Source organism: Macrobrachium nipponense, chromosome 17 (genome assembly GCF_015104395.2).
Source record: "Macrobrachium nipponense isolate FS-2020 chromosome 17, ASM1510439v2, whole genome shotgun sequence".
In the NCBI taxonomy this organism is placed as follows: Eukaryota; Metazoa; Arthropoda; class Malacostraca; order Decapoda; family Palaemonidae; genus Macrobrachium; species Macrobrachium nipponense.
In genome coordinates this window covers 68,628,030-68,641,983 of record NC_087210.1, presented here as the reverse complement: position 1 = coordinate 68,641,983, position 13,954 = coordinate 68,628,030, and the positions used below count along the sequence as shown (strand labels likewise).

General features: G+C 31.7%; 1 protein-coding gene across 2 annotated transcripts in view; it reads left to right on the top strand.

Annotated features, from left to right (window-relative positions):
* The window catches only part of LOC135196292 (endoplasmic reticulum resident protein 44-like), an 87,374-nt gene extending 74,190 nt beyond the window's left edge, over positions 1-13,184 (top strand). For both annotated transcript variants that reach the window (XM_064222994.1, XM_064222995.1), the window contains exons 9-10: positions 4,648-4,769; positions 6,906-13,184. In XM_064222994.1, coding sequence (XP_064079064.1) covers positions 4,648-4,769; positions 6,906-7,034 — 251 coding nt within the window. In that variant the 3' untranslated portion in view covers positions 7,035-13,184. The remainder of the gene's footprint in view (positions 1-4,647; positions 4,770-6,905) is intronic.
* Positions 13,185-13,954: the final 770 nt, after the last annotated feature.

The following is a 13,954-nucleotide window of genomic DNA, read 5'->3' as shown; positions in this document are numbered from 1 at the left end:
TCGTTATTTATATGAAAATATTTCAAAACTGATAAAAGCTACAACCATAGGTTGTTTTTTGTTGTTGTATTCTACATGAAATTGCACACATTTTCATATATAAAACTTTACGTAATGGCTAATTTAACCCTTAAACGCCGAAGCAGTAAAAAAAAAATGTCTCCCGTGTGCCGGAGGTGTTTCAGAGTGAGCGCGGAAGCGGAAAAAATATTTTTTTCAAAAAATCATAGCGCGCTTAGTTTCCAAGATTAAGAGTTCATTTTTGGCTCCTTTTTTGTCATTGGCTGAAGTTTAGTATGTAACCATCAAAAATGAAAAAAAAGGATCATTATCATATATAAATAATGCGATATATGATAGCGCAAAAACGAAATTTCATATATAATTGTATTCAAATCGTGCTGTGCGCAAAACGGTTAAAGGTAACAAGTTACTTTTTTTTCGTTGTAATGTACACTAAATTGCGATTATTTTGGTATATAACACATTGTAAAACAATAAAAGCAACACAGAGAAAATATTATCACAAAATAATGCATGAATTCGTAACGCGCGGACGTAAACAAATATTTTTTTCAAAAATTCACCATGAATCATATCTGACGAGTTAAAGTTGACCGAATGTTGATTTTTTTTATATATATATATTTTTTATATGCAATTATTTCGGAAATAAGAAAACCTACAACCTTCAAATATTTTTCGTTTTATTCTACATGAAATTGCGCACATTTTCATATATAAAACTCTATGAAATGCCTAATATGAAACGGAGCAAATATTCCGAGAATGGGACGTACGCATTTCGGAGATTTGTGGCGGAGAATCCGCGCGCGGAGGGAAGGAAAGTTTTTTTTTTAATTCATCATAAATCTTAATATTTTGCTAGAGACTTTGAATTTGTTTCAAGATGAAGATAAATGACTGAATATTACTAGACTGTAAGAGTTTTAGCTTACAATTGCATTTTTCGACCATTTCGGTAGAGTCAAAGTTGACCGAACGTGGTATTTTTTCTATTTATCGTGATTTATATGCAAATATTTCAAGAATGAGAAAAGCTACAACCTTCAATTATTTTTTGTTGTATTCTACATGAAATTGCGCACATTTTCATATATAAAACTTTATGTAACGGCTAATTTAAAATGGTGCAAACATTACCACAATCGCCACGTATGATTTTGTTTTTTCAGAAAGAAGTTACCGCGTGGGGACATAAAGAAAATGTTATTTTTTTCATAAATTCACCATAAATCGAAATATTGTGCTAAAGACTTCCAATTTGTTGCAAAATGAAGGTAAATGCTTGAATATTACTAGAATATATAAGCGTTTTAGCTTACAATTGCGTTTTTGACCATTTCGGTAGAGTCAAAGTTGACCGAAGGTTGAAAATTTGTCACTTACTATTTTTTATATGAAAATATTTCAAAATTGATAAAAGCTACAACCATGGGTTGTTTTTAGTTGTATTGTGCATGAAATTGCGCACATTTCCATTTATAAAACTTTATGTAACGGCTAATTTTAAAATGGTGTAAACATTACCGCAATTGCATGTATGATTTTTTTCGGAAGAGTTACTGCGCGGACGTAAGGAAAATTTTTTTTTCATAAATTCACTATAAATCAAAATATTTTGCTAGAGACATTCAATTAGTTGCAAAATTAAGGTAAATGATTGAATATTACTAAAATATAAGAGTTTTAGCTTACAATTGCGTTTTTTGACCATTTCGGTAGAGTCAAAGTTGACCGAAGGTTGAAATTTTGGCAATTATCGTTATTTATATAAAAATATCTCAAAACTGATAAAAGCTACAATCATGAGTATTTTTTTTTTATTCTACATAAAAATGCGCACATTTTCATATATAATACTCCATGTAACGGCTAATTTAAAATGGTACAAAAATTATGTCAAAGTGACGAAATAATTTCCGAGATGTGTCACAGATACTTTTTAGTGCGGTAAGAAAGAAATTCGCGCTTGCGCGCCTGCGTAACAATTGTAAACAAAAGAACACCTTGATCCGTGAACTCCCAGCATCCCCCAAGGCGCGTGATTCAAAAGTTTTAGGCTGGTAGGCCTATAAGTATTTTTCCGCGAATTTTTAAAAAAAAAATTTTTGAGTCAACGTATGGTACGTCCATTTGGCATACGGGAGACATTTTGACTCGATGTTTAATACGTCCATTCGGCGTTTAAGGGTTAAAATGATGCAAACATTACAACAATCGGACAAAAAAAATTATGATTTTTTCGGAAGAGTTACCGTGCGGACGTAAGGAAAAAGTTTATTTCATAAATTCACCATAAATCGAAATATTGTGTGAGAGACTTCCAATTTGTTGCAAATTAAAAGTAAATGATTGAATATTACTAGAATGTAATAGTTTTAGCTTACAATTGCATTTTTTGACCATTTCAGTCGAGGCGAAGTTGACCGAAGGTTGACATTTTGGCACTTATCGTTATTTATATGAAAATATTTCAAAACTGATAAAAACTGCAACCATTGGTTGCTTGTTGTTGTATTCTACAGGAAATTGCGCACATTTTCATTGATAAAACTTTATGTAACGGCCAATTTAAAATGGTGCAAACATTACGACAATTGGACGAAAAAAATTCTGATTATTTTCGGAAGAGTTACTGCGTGGACGTAAGGAAATTTTTTTTTTTTCATAAATTCACCATAAATTGAAATATTGTGCTAGAGACTTCCAATTTGTTGCAAAATAAAGGTAAATGATTGAATATTACTTGTATATAAGAGTTTTACCTTACAATTGCGTTTTTTTACCATTTCGGTCAAGTCAAATTTGACCGAAGGTTGATATTTTGGCACTTTGTTATTTATATGAAAATATTTCAAAACTGATAAAAGCTACAACCATGGGTTGTTTTTAGTTGTATTCTACATGAAATTTCGCACTTTCCATATATAAAACTTTATGTAACGGCTAATTTAAAATGGTGCAAACATTACACAATCGGATAACAAAATTTATGATTTTTTCGGAATAGTTACTGCGCGGACGAACAGAAATTTTTTTTCATAAATTCACCATAAATCGAAATATTGTGTTAGAGACTTCCAATTTGTTGCAAAATGAAGGTAAATGATTGAATATTACTAGAATGTGTGAGTTTTAGCTTACAATTGCGTTTTTCTACCATTTCGGTAGAGTCAAAGTTGACCGAAGGTTGAAATTTTTGGCTCTTATCGTTATTTATATGAAAATATTTCAAAACTGATAAAAGCTACAACCATGAGTTTTTTGTTGTTGTATTTGACATGAAATTGCGCACATTTTCATATATAATACTACATGTAACGGCTAATATAAAATGGTGCAAAAATTATGTGAAAGTGACGAAATAATTTTTGAGAAGTCGCTGATACTTTTTAGTGTGAGAAGAGAGAAATTCGCGCTTGCGCGCCTAGGTAATGATTGTAAACAAAACAACGCCTTGATCCGTGACTCCCAGCATCCCCCAAGGCGCATGATTCAAAAGTTTTTGCCTAGTAGGCCTATAACTATTTTTCTGCGAATTTAAAACATTTTTTTTTTATATCGACGTACCATACGTCCATTTGGCACCCAACAGACAATTTATATCAACGTTTAGTACGTCCAATGGGCGTTAAAGGGTTAATAATATAACCTCAAAGATTAATACAGTAATAGGTTAGTAATTTTAGGTATATTTGAAGTAGGATGTTATTTAAGGTATACATTTGGTATCTGAACTTTCAAGATAGGCAGTTATAAGCATTTTTTGTGGTGGTTCTAACTATTTGTGGGTTTTAAATACTCATTGGGGGGTGTGGTATTTGCGGGGAACACTGTATACTTATTGACCTTCAAATTCTATCTTCTCCCTCAGTTTTAAACCTATAGCGTTGAAATTTAGTATATAACTTAGAAAGACATTATAGAAAAATCAAATGAAGCCCTTTTTCTAATTTTTTTTTTTTTTCCCTGATTTGTAGGGTTTATTTTTTTACCATAATGAAAAAATTCATATCTAGCAAAAAAATTACTTAGAAAAAAAACTCTTCATTGGATTGGAGGTCTACATCAGGTAGTAATCCCAGGTCTTAATATTAAATATCAAGGGAGGAGATAGAATTTGAAAACTGGTTATTTTCGGGATAAATCACCCTGCGTCACAAAACCGAAGGTCAGAGGCGAAAATCATACGAGGTTGGAGATGTCCCAAGTCACCTTATTAAGTGGTATGATGGTCAAAGTCCTGTCCTTAAAAAATGGCATTAGCCAGCCGGCCCTCTTAAAGATATTCTGAAGAAATATGTATACTGCATTAGTAATTTTTGTATTTAAATGTAAGAAATATGCTACTAAAGTTTTAATCTTGTGAAATAGAATCTAGCAATAGCTTTTAGATGATCAGAAAAACCTAAATTAATTTCTTGTAGACATTCTTGAATCATGTTAGGCTGTGCCTTCTTCATATAATTTGTTTCATATGTATATCATAGAAAAAAATTTTTATACTACTAAATTTAGTAAGGTATAACAAACTTAGTAAATTAAATTAATTAAGTTAATACATATCTTTGTCTACATTGTCTGTGTTTGTAACCATATGTGCATTTGCATTTTTTTTTCAAGATTACAGTCAGGCATATGTTCCGGGCAAGCTGAAAGCTTTCTTAGCAGATTTGTACAGTGGGAAGCTTCATAGAGAATTCCACTACGGCCCAGACCCTGAAACAACAGAGGAAACAGCACAGGTAAGTTGAGGTACCTTTTGATACTCTACAGACTGTAGAGTATTCTTTGTTGCTGGAATGGCACATTTTAATTTTTATACAGTTCGTGTGCACAAAAATTTCTTTTAATTGAATATTCTGAGTTTAATAACCTCTTGGGATGTTTCAATGTAATATGTTTGTATCAAACAAATTTTACTTAATTTGGTTGCATAGGACTTGTGCAATTTTTTCCCCTCCATTATTATTACTATATAGTACGTATATTATTACCCAAGCTTCAACTCTAATTGGGAAACAAGAATGCTCCAAGGACAAAGGTCCCAATGAAAAAGACCAACCACGCTATGGAAAAAGAAATTTTGTTACCATCTGGAATAAACAGAACTTAAAAAAGACCTCAGGTCTTTCTCTAACAGTTTTAAGATGTGTCAATAATTGAAGGCCAAAGCAATGAATAATTTTGTAAACAAGGGAAAATGAAATAACTCCACATGATAAGGTCACCAAAAATAATAAAGTCCATTACATTATCTGTTGTTTTGTCCAACTGAAAAAGGAATGTACTGTGTTTGTTCTCAAAATTAATTTTCAATAAACTAAATATGTTGCAAGTAAAGATACCATGTCAATGAAAAATTGCTTTAGAGGGGTCCACTGTCAGGCCTAATAGCAGTCACACATTGAGTTTTGTTAAGGTTTAACTTGATCCCCCATGATTTGCACCATGTACTAATTTCACCTGCATCAGTTGTGAGATTTAACAACCACATGTGTATACTTGAATAGGATTGATTTCAGTTGAGTAGCATCATGTGCACAATTAACAAACATGTTTGTAAGGACAGTCATGTTTTGTATGTATATAGCATAATTAGTAGTGTGCTAGGATCACTACCCTGAGAAACACGTCAGATTACATTCCTTTAGTCAGTTTTGCCTCCTATGGTTAGGAAGGGATATATAATTTTTCTTAGTCCCTTCATGGTGACTTGATCAGTGTGTAGCTAAATCAGCAGTATCTTAATTTTAGCTACTATTCCCATGACTGAAGATTTAAATATGAAATCTGTAAGACAACTTTGGAATGTTTAGAAGTTTTTGAATTTCACCATTTCAGTCAGCCAAGATTATTGATAAGTAGATTATATCTGCATGAAATTGCTCCAGGATTAATTTATGGTATGATGATTTCCTTTGCCTCCCAACAAACCTTATGAGAAATTCTTCTGTAGTCCACTTTCCTTCATCAATCCTCTTGTCAACTTTCTCCATCAGAGTTTTAGACTGTTAGTCTTCACACTTTGAGATTAACCAGATTAGTCTGTCATTCAAAGGAGATGCCTCTTTCTTTCAGTGTGGCCTGATACCTCTCCAGTCAACAAGCTCTCCACCCTCAAGAGCCTTTGGGCAATTCCCCATTTCTTTATGGGTATTAAACTCTGGAAATTTTATAGAATTGGGTTTATTGGGTTAAATTTTTGTCGACTTGGGTAGGAAGAGGATACTATTACAAGTGTCCCCTTGAAAAAGGATATTTCCAACAATTCATGTATGTGCAGTGCAATAGATCTAAAAAAGTGCATTGTACTCTTCAGTTCTCAGCCCTTATTGTCGTGTCTCTAGGAACTCCAACCCCACTAACCCTCTGATTTAGAGTAGCTGTTAAAAAGTTCTTATCAATCTGTTTCAGAGTTTAATTTTCACTAAAATAAGAGGTCATGATGTTCATTCTCTGGCTGCTTCTGTACTCTTCTAACACAGTGTATTTTACTTCAAGAGCATTGTCCACAAATGCATTGTTACTTTTCATCACTCTGTCTTGGTTGTCAGCAAGGTAGTCAAATAACTTCCATTATCTTGTTTTCTGATTTCTTCCAGTTTTCAAATAGTTCAAATCCATTACTACCATCCTTCACACTGAACTTTAATTCCTGTCTTTCCTGTTTGTTTTATAAGTTTTTATATATAAAAAAGGTACTTTTGGACATCCTCTTTGTTTTTAATATTCTTGACCTAATTCCTGTAGTATCTTTTTCTTCTCTGTTCCCTTTAAAGTCATGTAAAATCATTTTTTTTTTCTTTTTAGAATTTTGTATTGTACATATTGTGGTGTTGGTAAAAAATTGAATTAATCCTAAATTTCCAAAATTACAGATTGAAGATAGATCAGGTGATGTTAATCAAGCTCCTAAAGAAAGACCAACAACACCACCGGAGTCAACCTTCAAGAAACTGGCACCTTCAAAGAATAGATATACGCTTTTAGAAAAAGATGAGCTGTAGAGTATAAAAAGCTTAGATGTTCATAATCATTGGGATATTTTTAGCACAAGATTGGTTAAATTATTATATTTTTAAAATTTTGGTCTCCAAATTAAGAATTCATTCACTACTGTGCATGTGAAACGCATGCTGTGGTGAAATTTCATCCATAATGAGGGTAGGGATAATCAACTGTGATGTTAGAGTGGGTTTAAAAGTTCTAAGGAGAACTGCAAATCTATTTAGAGCTCTGATAGTAAATCTTTGTGATTTTGTGTCATGACATTGAAGTGCATAAACTTAGTAGGTATTTGTGACCCTTCCATGCTGTAAGTATTACCAAAGCTTATTCACATCTCAGGATATTTTAAAAATTGTGAAATAAACTTAAGTGTCAGCTATTTAATGTATTCGTGCGGAGTGTTTGAATGGCTTTGGTAAATTGATAGAATAATCATGGTTCAGTTTGTCATATGATTCTTCACTGGTTAACTTTCATATGACTGAACTGATTTTTAATATCAAAGAAAATTGCATCTTATATATATTTGTGCTAAAAATTTAGAATCTTTTTGGCCTTACAGCTTCCTAAATTACTAGTGTACATTCAACTTCTTACTGCAGTTGATTTATAAGCAGATGTTGAAGCTCTTTTTTTTTTTATGAAATGTAAAATATTCAGATATAGGTATTTATGGAGATTCTTCTGCTAACCTTATTGGCATAGCATTATTTTTGTGATTCAGCAGTAAGTGGAGAAGTGGGTGAATGCAGTGTGTTGACTGACCTGGATCTGATGTGTTTGGTAAGTACTTATGAATGTATGTAGACTTCCCCAAGGACTGTACTATTATCTTTATGTAAAAGGTAGTAGAAACAAGTATCTGATATTTTTCATGATGCTTGTTGTTTACCCAGAGCACGGTAACTTCGTAACTTGAAACATCTGAATAATTGGTTAAGAGGCAGTATAGTTTCTATTTTTGCTACTGCTGTCTCCTTATCTGTAGAATACAGTATAACTGGACATATTCTAATTAGCTGGGTACTTAGTAATAACAGAGTATTCTTTTGGTTTTTTCAGAGATTTGTTAGAAAACTTTTGGGCAAGTGCATAAAGTGATTTAGGTTATAGTTCTTGGTTGAAATTGACAAAACTTGAAAAAACTGATATTCACAAACTTCTTTATTGTAGTTTCTCATGTAACTATTCACTGTACTCTCAAAGTGCTATTGACAGACAGACAAGGAGCGCCTATGGTAAATCATTTTATAGTAGCAAGGCAAAAGTATATTTGCAAACATGAAAACTTAATTTAATGCTAGTCCAGGATATTATTCAGGTATATTACATAGCACTCTATCCCTAGCTTAGTGCAGTATCCCAGTCATTTCAGTATTCTTACAGTTACTGTACTAAGTTGATGATTGGCTAGAATTTATAGGCAAGTTCTGAAGTAGTTTTATATTAAGCTAGGAATAACCTTATTCAGAAAATGTGTACAGATGAAAAATGAAAACGTGTTGCTTATGAACATATAAACTGCTTGTTTGTACACGTAGTTTATAACTTAAAATAATTTTTCTTTTAGGAGTGAGTGTAGTGCTGTTTATGAAGATAATTAAGCTGACTATACAACATACAAGAGATGTTTTGTTGTACAGAAATTTTCTTCCAATAGTGAATTAAAACAAAAAAGTTAGTTTAATAGGTTAAAATTTTTATATAGTCTTGCTCTTTGGAAATTCTCTTAGTACTTATTTATAAGGTAGATTTTCTGAACTTGAATGTGCTTAAAGGTTTGGTGCTCAGCTTGAAGATCTCTTAGGAAATGGAGTCTGTCAAACTTTTATTATCCACCTTTAGCTAGATGCAGAAAGTTTACATGCAACACTTTGCATGTTAGGCACGGAATTGTTAGGAAACAAGACGGCTTCACCTTATTGGTGTACCTGACATGGATTAGATTGTCAAAATCCTTGAGAAGTATAGATGGCTTGTTATGAACAGGGAACTACATAGTTTTTTAAACAGGATGTTTGTATATCATTACGCATTGTAAATTGATCAACATTTTGTAACTAATGTGTTTTCAGGTTGATTGGTAGTTAGTAGCTTGAGTGCAAGAATGTTAGTAGAAAGGAATGTGAAGTGGGTTCCAGGTTAATCAGAATGTTGACCTAAAATGTTTTTGATTGTTAATTATGTATGTCATTCATATCACTTCATCTCATTTCATCACTTTTTACCAGGATGGGACTGGTGTCAGTGTGTAAATTGTCGTCTTTATTTTGCTCTAGTTCAGCATTCGGGTTTTGTTTTATTCTTATGAAAGACATCTACGGTGAATGCCTTCAGTTTTTCCTGTTATAGTCTTTTTCTCTATCTTTCCATATGAAAAATTCCAAGTTTAAACTGATGAGCCACAAATTATATTAGTACTATGTAAATGAACTAGATAGTTTCATGAGCTCCATGAAATATTTGAGTACTGTTGTGTGTCTCCAGTCACCTTTGACTTTGCAAAATGGCACACAAAAATCACATAGCCATCAAATTTTATTGTTTCTTCTTTTATTTTTTCATGCCCTTTTTGTAGAAACTTGCACCATGAGAATTTCTAGAGCATTAATGAGGACTCTTCATGCTTTCATCTGTGGGCCATATTATTGAATCTTTTGCAGGTAACATAGATAATTATTTTAATCACTGGCTTACATAATAAGTAGTCATTTTCAAGCAAAAGTTTTAATGGTTTGCCCAAAATCATCTTCAGTAAAGTCATAAACATTGTCAACACTCCAGACTTACTGGTTTGATATTTCAGCTTTTTCATTCTCTATATGTACACAGTTTTGTTTTATTGCAGAGACTGTTTTGTAAATAAAATTACTAATGTATTATTTTCACCTCTTGATATATTAGTCTTCAATATTTTCTACTGACTTCAGTGTTCATATAATTTCATCACACAAAATTTTAAAAGGAGATTAGAGGAAAAATTTTATTTGGGTTTGTCCAAAGATGACATGTGGTTAGATATCAATACCATATTTTTCTATGGCTTGTTTTCTTTTACCATGCAAAGGAGGTGTATTATAAAACTGAAATTGAAGTGTAATATTGCAACGTAAACAGTATTGTGGTTAAAGACAGGTATTGCTACAAGTCATGAGTTCTGTGGAAAAACTTATTCCCCTATTGGCAATGGTGAGACTGGTAACCTCCCTTCCACATTGAAAAAAAGATTTCTTTGGCCCAGATTACAAAGATGAAAGAAACTGTCACCCTTTTATATGATGTACTTGCTGTGGTAAGATATTAAAATGATAAAACATGTTAAAGATACATTGCATTTGTCATGGCTTACTGATTTGTTGAAAGCACATTTCCATCAACACACTTAGTACACATTGCAGTCATGAATAAACTCTTGCATATTATTGCACATGTCCACAACTCAGTCAAGTTTCAACATGATTTTTATTGCAGAATGATCTCATAGGTCCCAGTGGTTGGCCTTTGGCCTAAATATGATATCCCAATCAGTCAATGTGAGAAAGAATTGCTGAATGAGTGAGTTGTTCAGCATTCAGTATTAATATCATTATTAAAATTGTGCTCAACAGTAATTCATGAAAATTTTAATCAGACTAATGATTCAGTGTTAAACTTATACAAATTATGAAAAGGATTTGAATATCTTAATAGGAGTGGAAACCTGACTCAATTTTTTTTTTATATAGAATGTACATACTTTGGAAGAACTATTCAAAGTAAGGCTTATGAAAGCCAAGTAATGCATCACCGTAATTTGGCAAGACAATATGTAACTGATTAGTTTTAATATTGTAGTACAGTTGACAGTAAACTGTAGTTTTTGAGTTTGCTGTCTTTATTTTCATTGTAGTAATTTTCAAAGGGTTGCAGCATACAAATCATACTTTCATTGGTTTTATGTTGAGTTGTTACCTTATTTTCTTGGTTATCATTTTTATTTCAAAAGCTAGACTGTCATTTAGGAATGGGGTGACAGTGGAAATTATGAAGTAAGATTATAATTGTATGAGCAAAATTTTCAGTTTTCAAATAATGTTTCTATTTTTGTTTTCATTTTAATGGTGTTACAATGTGCAATACAATCCTGTCCTGGTATTTTGTTCATAATTTTTACTTTTGATGTGGTGCTTTTTAGAATTTAATATGCATGTATTAAAGAGAAAGTTGATATGAGATATTGAATACATGATAAATTGTCTTGTGGCAGTTTTAAAATATTGAAACTATTTATCTAGTCTAAGATTTAAAAATGTTTTGTCAAATATCAGTATGTATTATACACTACTAATTAATCAAGTGCTTAACTAACAGATATACAATATACTGTATTTTTGTATATTTTTTCTCACTAAATGTAAATTATGGATGGAAGAGAAAAAAATGAAATGAAATGTTGCCGACAAAATGTCATTGATTTCCAGGTTATGCCATAAGTGTTCTTCAGTTTAATGGGCCTAGACTATGTATTTTTCATATAAAGTACTTCAAAATTTATTAATTTATTTCATTGTTCTTGTTATATGCATTGAAAAGTTTTGCAAAACATGCCAAAACATTGATTAGTTGCTCTTGAATGATAGACAGTACGTATTGTTAGAGTAGGTGATCCTGACAAACTTTTTATCTGAACAACTATAGTTTGCAAAGTTGTAAGATTTGAATCGGAATTCCATTTTGAGAAAAAATTAAACTACCCTTACAGTCATCTCCAATCCTGTAATAGTCTATTAGAGATATACTTAAATTTAAAAAGCATATTCGTGGTGTTAGTGAAGGCTATAGTGTAAAATAGGACAAAAGATAAGCTGATATGGTATAACATAAATAAAAAAATGTGCAAAACATAATAATTGAAAATATGATTTTTACTGTTTTTCAGCAATTCTCTGATTCATAGTTATGAATGTCAAGCAGGTAATCTAGGGATGGCAGAAGGGTTTAGTATACTCTAGCTTCAAAGTGAAGTGATGAGCACTCTATGAGTCAAGTACAGTAAATTGATATAAAAAGTCTCATAGGTTTTGTTTATAATACAGAGAGTCATCTATTGAAGAGAATCATGTTCACAAACAGTTTAGGTTACATTTAGCAAGACTTTAAAAAACTTGATGTTTTTATATAACATAGGTCTCCATATCTTAATCTGTGAATTTGATAGAGAAATTTTCTAGTTTGATCAAATATTTGGCTATAAATACTATTTTGTTTAAGTTTTCAGTCTTAAAATTTGTAATGGTCATGTCTGTCTATTAGTACAGTATATTGTTGATTTTGTGCACTAATTTTTGAACCGTATTTTCTTAACCAATTAAGTAAATATCAAAAGCTTGAGGAGTTACCATGTATTCCAAATCAAATTTTGTAAACTTGATAACTGACTATTGGTATTATGTACCTACAATATTAGGGTACATTTCTTTTTTCAGGGTAAAACTGTTTACAATATCTTTTAGAAAAATTTAAATGTTAGTCCTCTTCTTTGATGAAATGCAATAAGTGGTATGGAAGCAAGTATAGTATTGCCTTTTAAGTTTGATTTAATGTTGGAGTTGTCTGATTTCCTTATTGAAGATACCTCTAGTTTGGTCATTTACAAGATATTTTACAACTAATTAAGCAGTTACTCCTCATTTGACTGGTATATTGTAGTTGTTTAATTTTCATAATGGTGTACAGATAACATCCAACTATGTGATTATTTTTCATATTGCGCTTTATATTTTGTTTGATATCCTTCAGCAGCATTTGTTGGAAAACTGCAAAGAAAGTGGACATCTATTTTATGATTTGCAGTAAGTCAGATTTCATAATTTGCAGTAAGTCAGATTTCATAATTTGCAGTAAGTCAGATTTTTTAATCGATTCAAGTTGTGATTTTGGCCTTTTGGTGTATTTTTGTAGTTTTCATTCTACAAATAGTTGCAGTACAGTGTAGGGTGGGTTATTTATATGATTTTGGCTTCTGCTTTGATTCATTTGATACCATAAAGTGTGTGTTGCACCCTGTACAAAATCATTCCATTGCTCACTTTTCTGAGCTGTAGGTTTAAAACTGTGTTCATCTTGAAAATGGTGAAAGTTTGATAACTGAATAAAGTTAAAATTTCCAAGTTTTGTTTTCTGCCTTATTTTAAGGTTGTGTTGATATACGGTCAGGATGGCCTTATGATATTTAAGATTTATGACCCCTAATGAGTGTTATAAATTTTCTTATGATCAAATTTTTAAACATTAGTGAGTGAAATCAGGTTCACAACAAGGAATCAAAAGTAAAATGGTCCAGTAGCAAATAACCAAACTAGCAATGCTCAGGTTTGGTTTGTATAAATAAAGCAAAATAGGAAATTACTCTTGCAAACAACCAGAAATGCTTCAGACTTTGAAATACAGTCAGTTTTATGGATTCTCAAGTTACATAAAGATGAAGGAAAGGCATTGAATCTGCTCTTACCTGAAGGTCTTAAGTTTTTCTATAAATGTTGAGAGACAACCATTACCATTATTCAGAGATTATATGACCATAAATGGTGTGCCTGATAAAATAGTATTTGTAAAATTTTGAAAATTATTATTTACCATCATTCCAAATGTTTCAATGAATTCCCTGCAAAGTTACACTCGCCCATCCAGTTTTTTAAGTATGCACTGTACACCTACATTGTGTAGTGCTGTACCAATTTATGATTTTTAGAAAGCAAACATGCTGTAAATACTTAGAGATTAGCTAAATCATTAACATCCAGTTAAAGTTTTCATGTTCAAAAGCAAGGATTGCATTTACTTGCATTGCAGAGGAAGTTAAGAAGATAAAATGGAAAATAAATAAGCAGGTGAAGACCCCATAACCGGGTAGTGCCATCAGTGCACATCATGCGGTGCA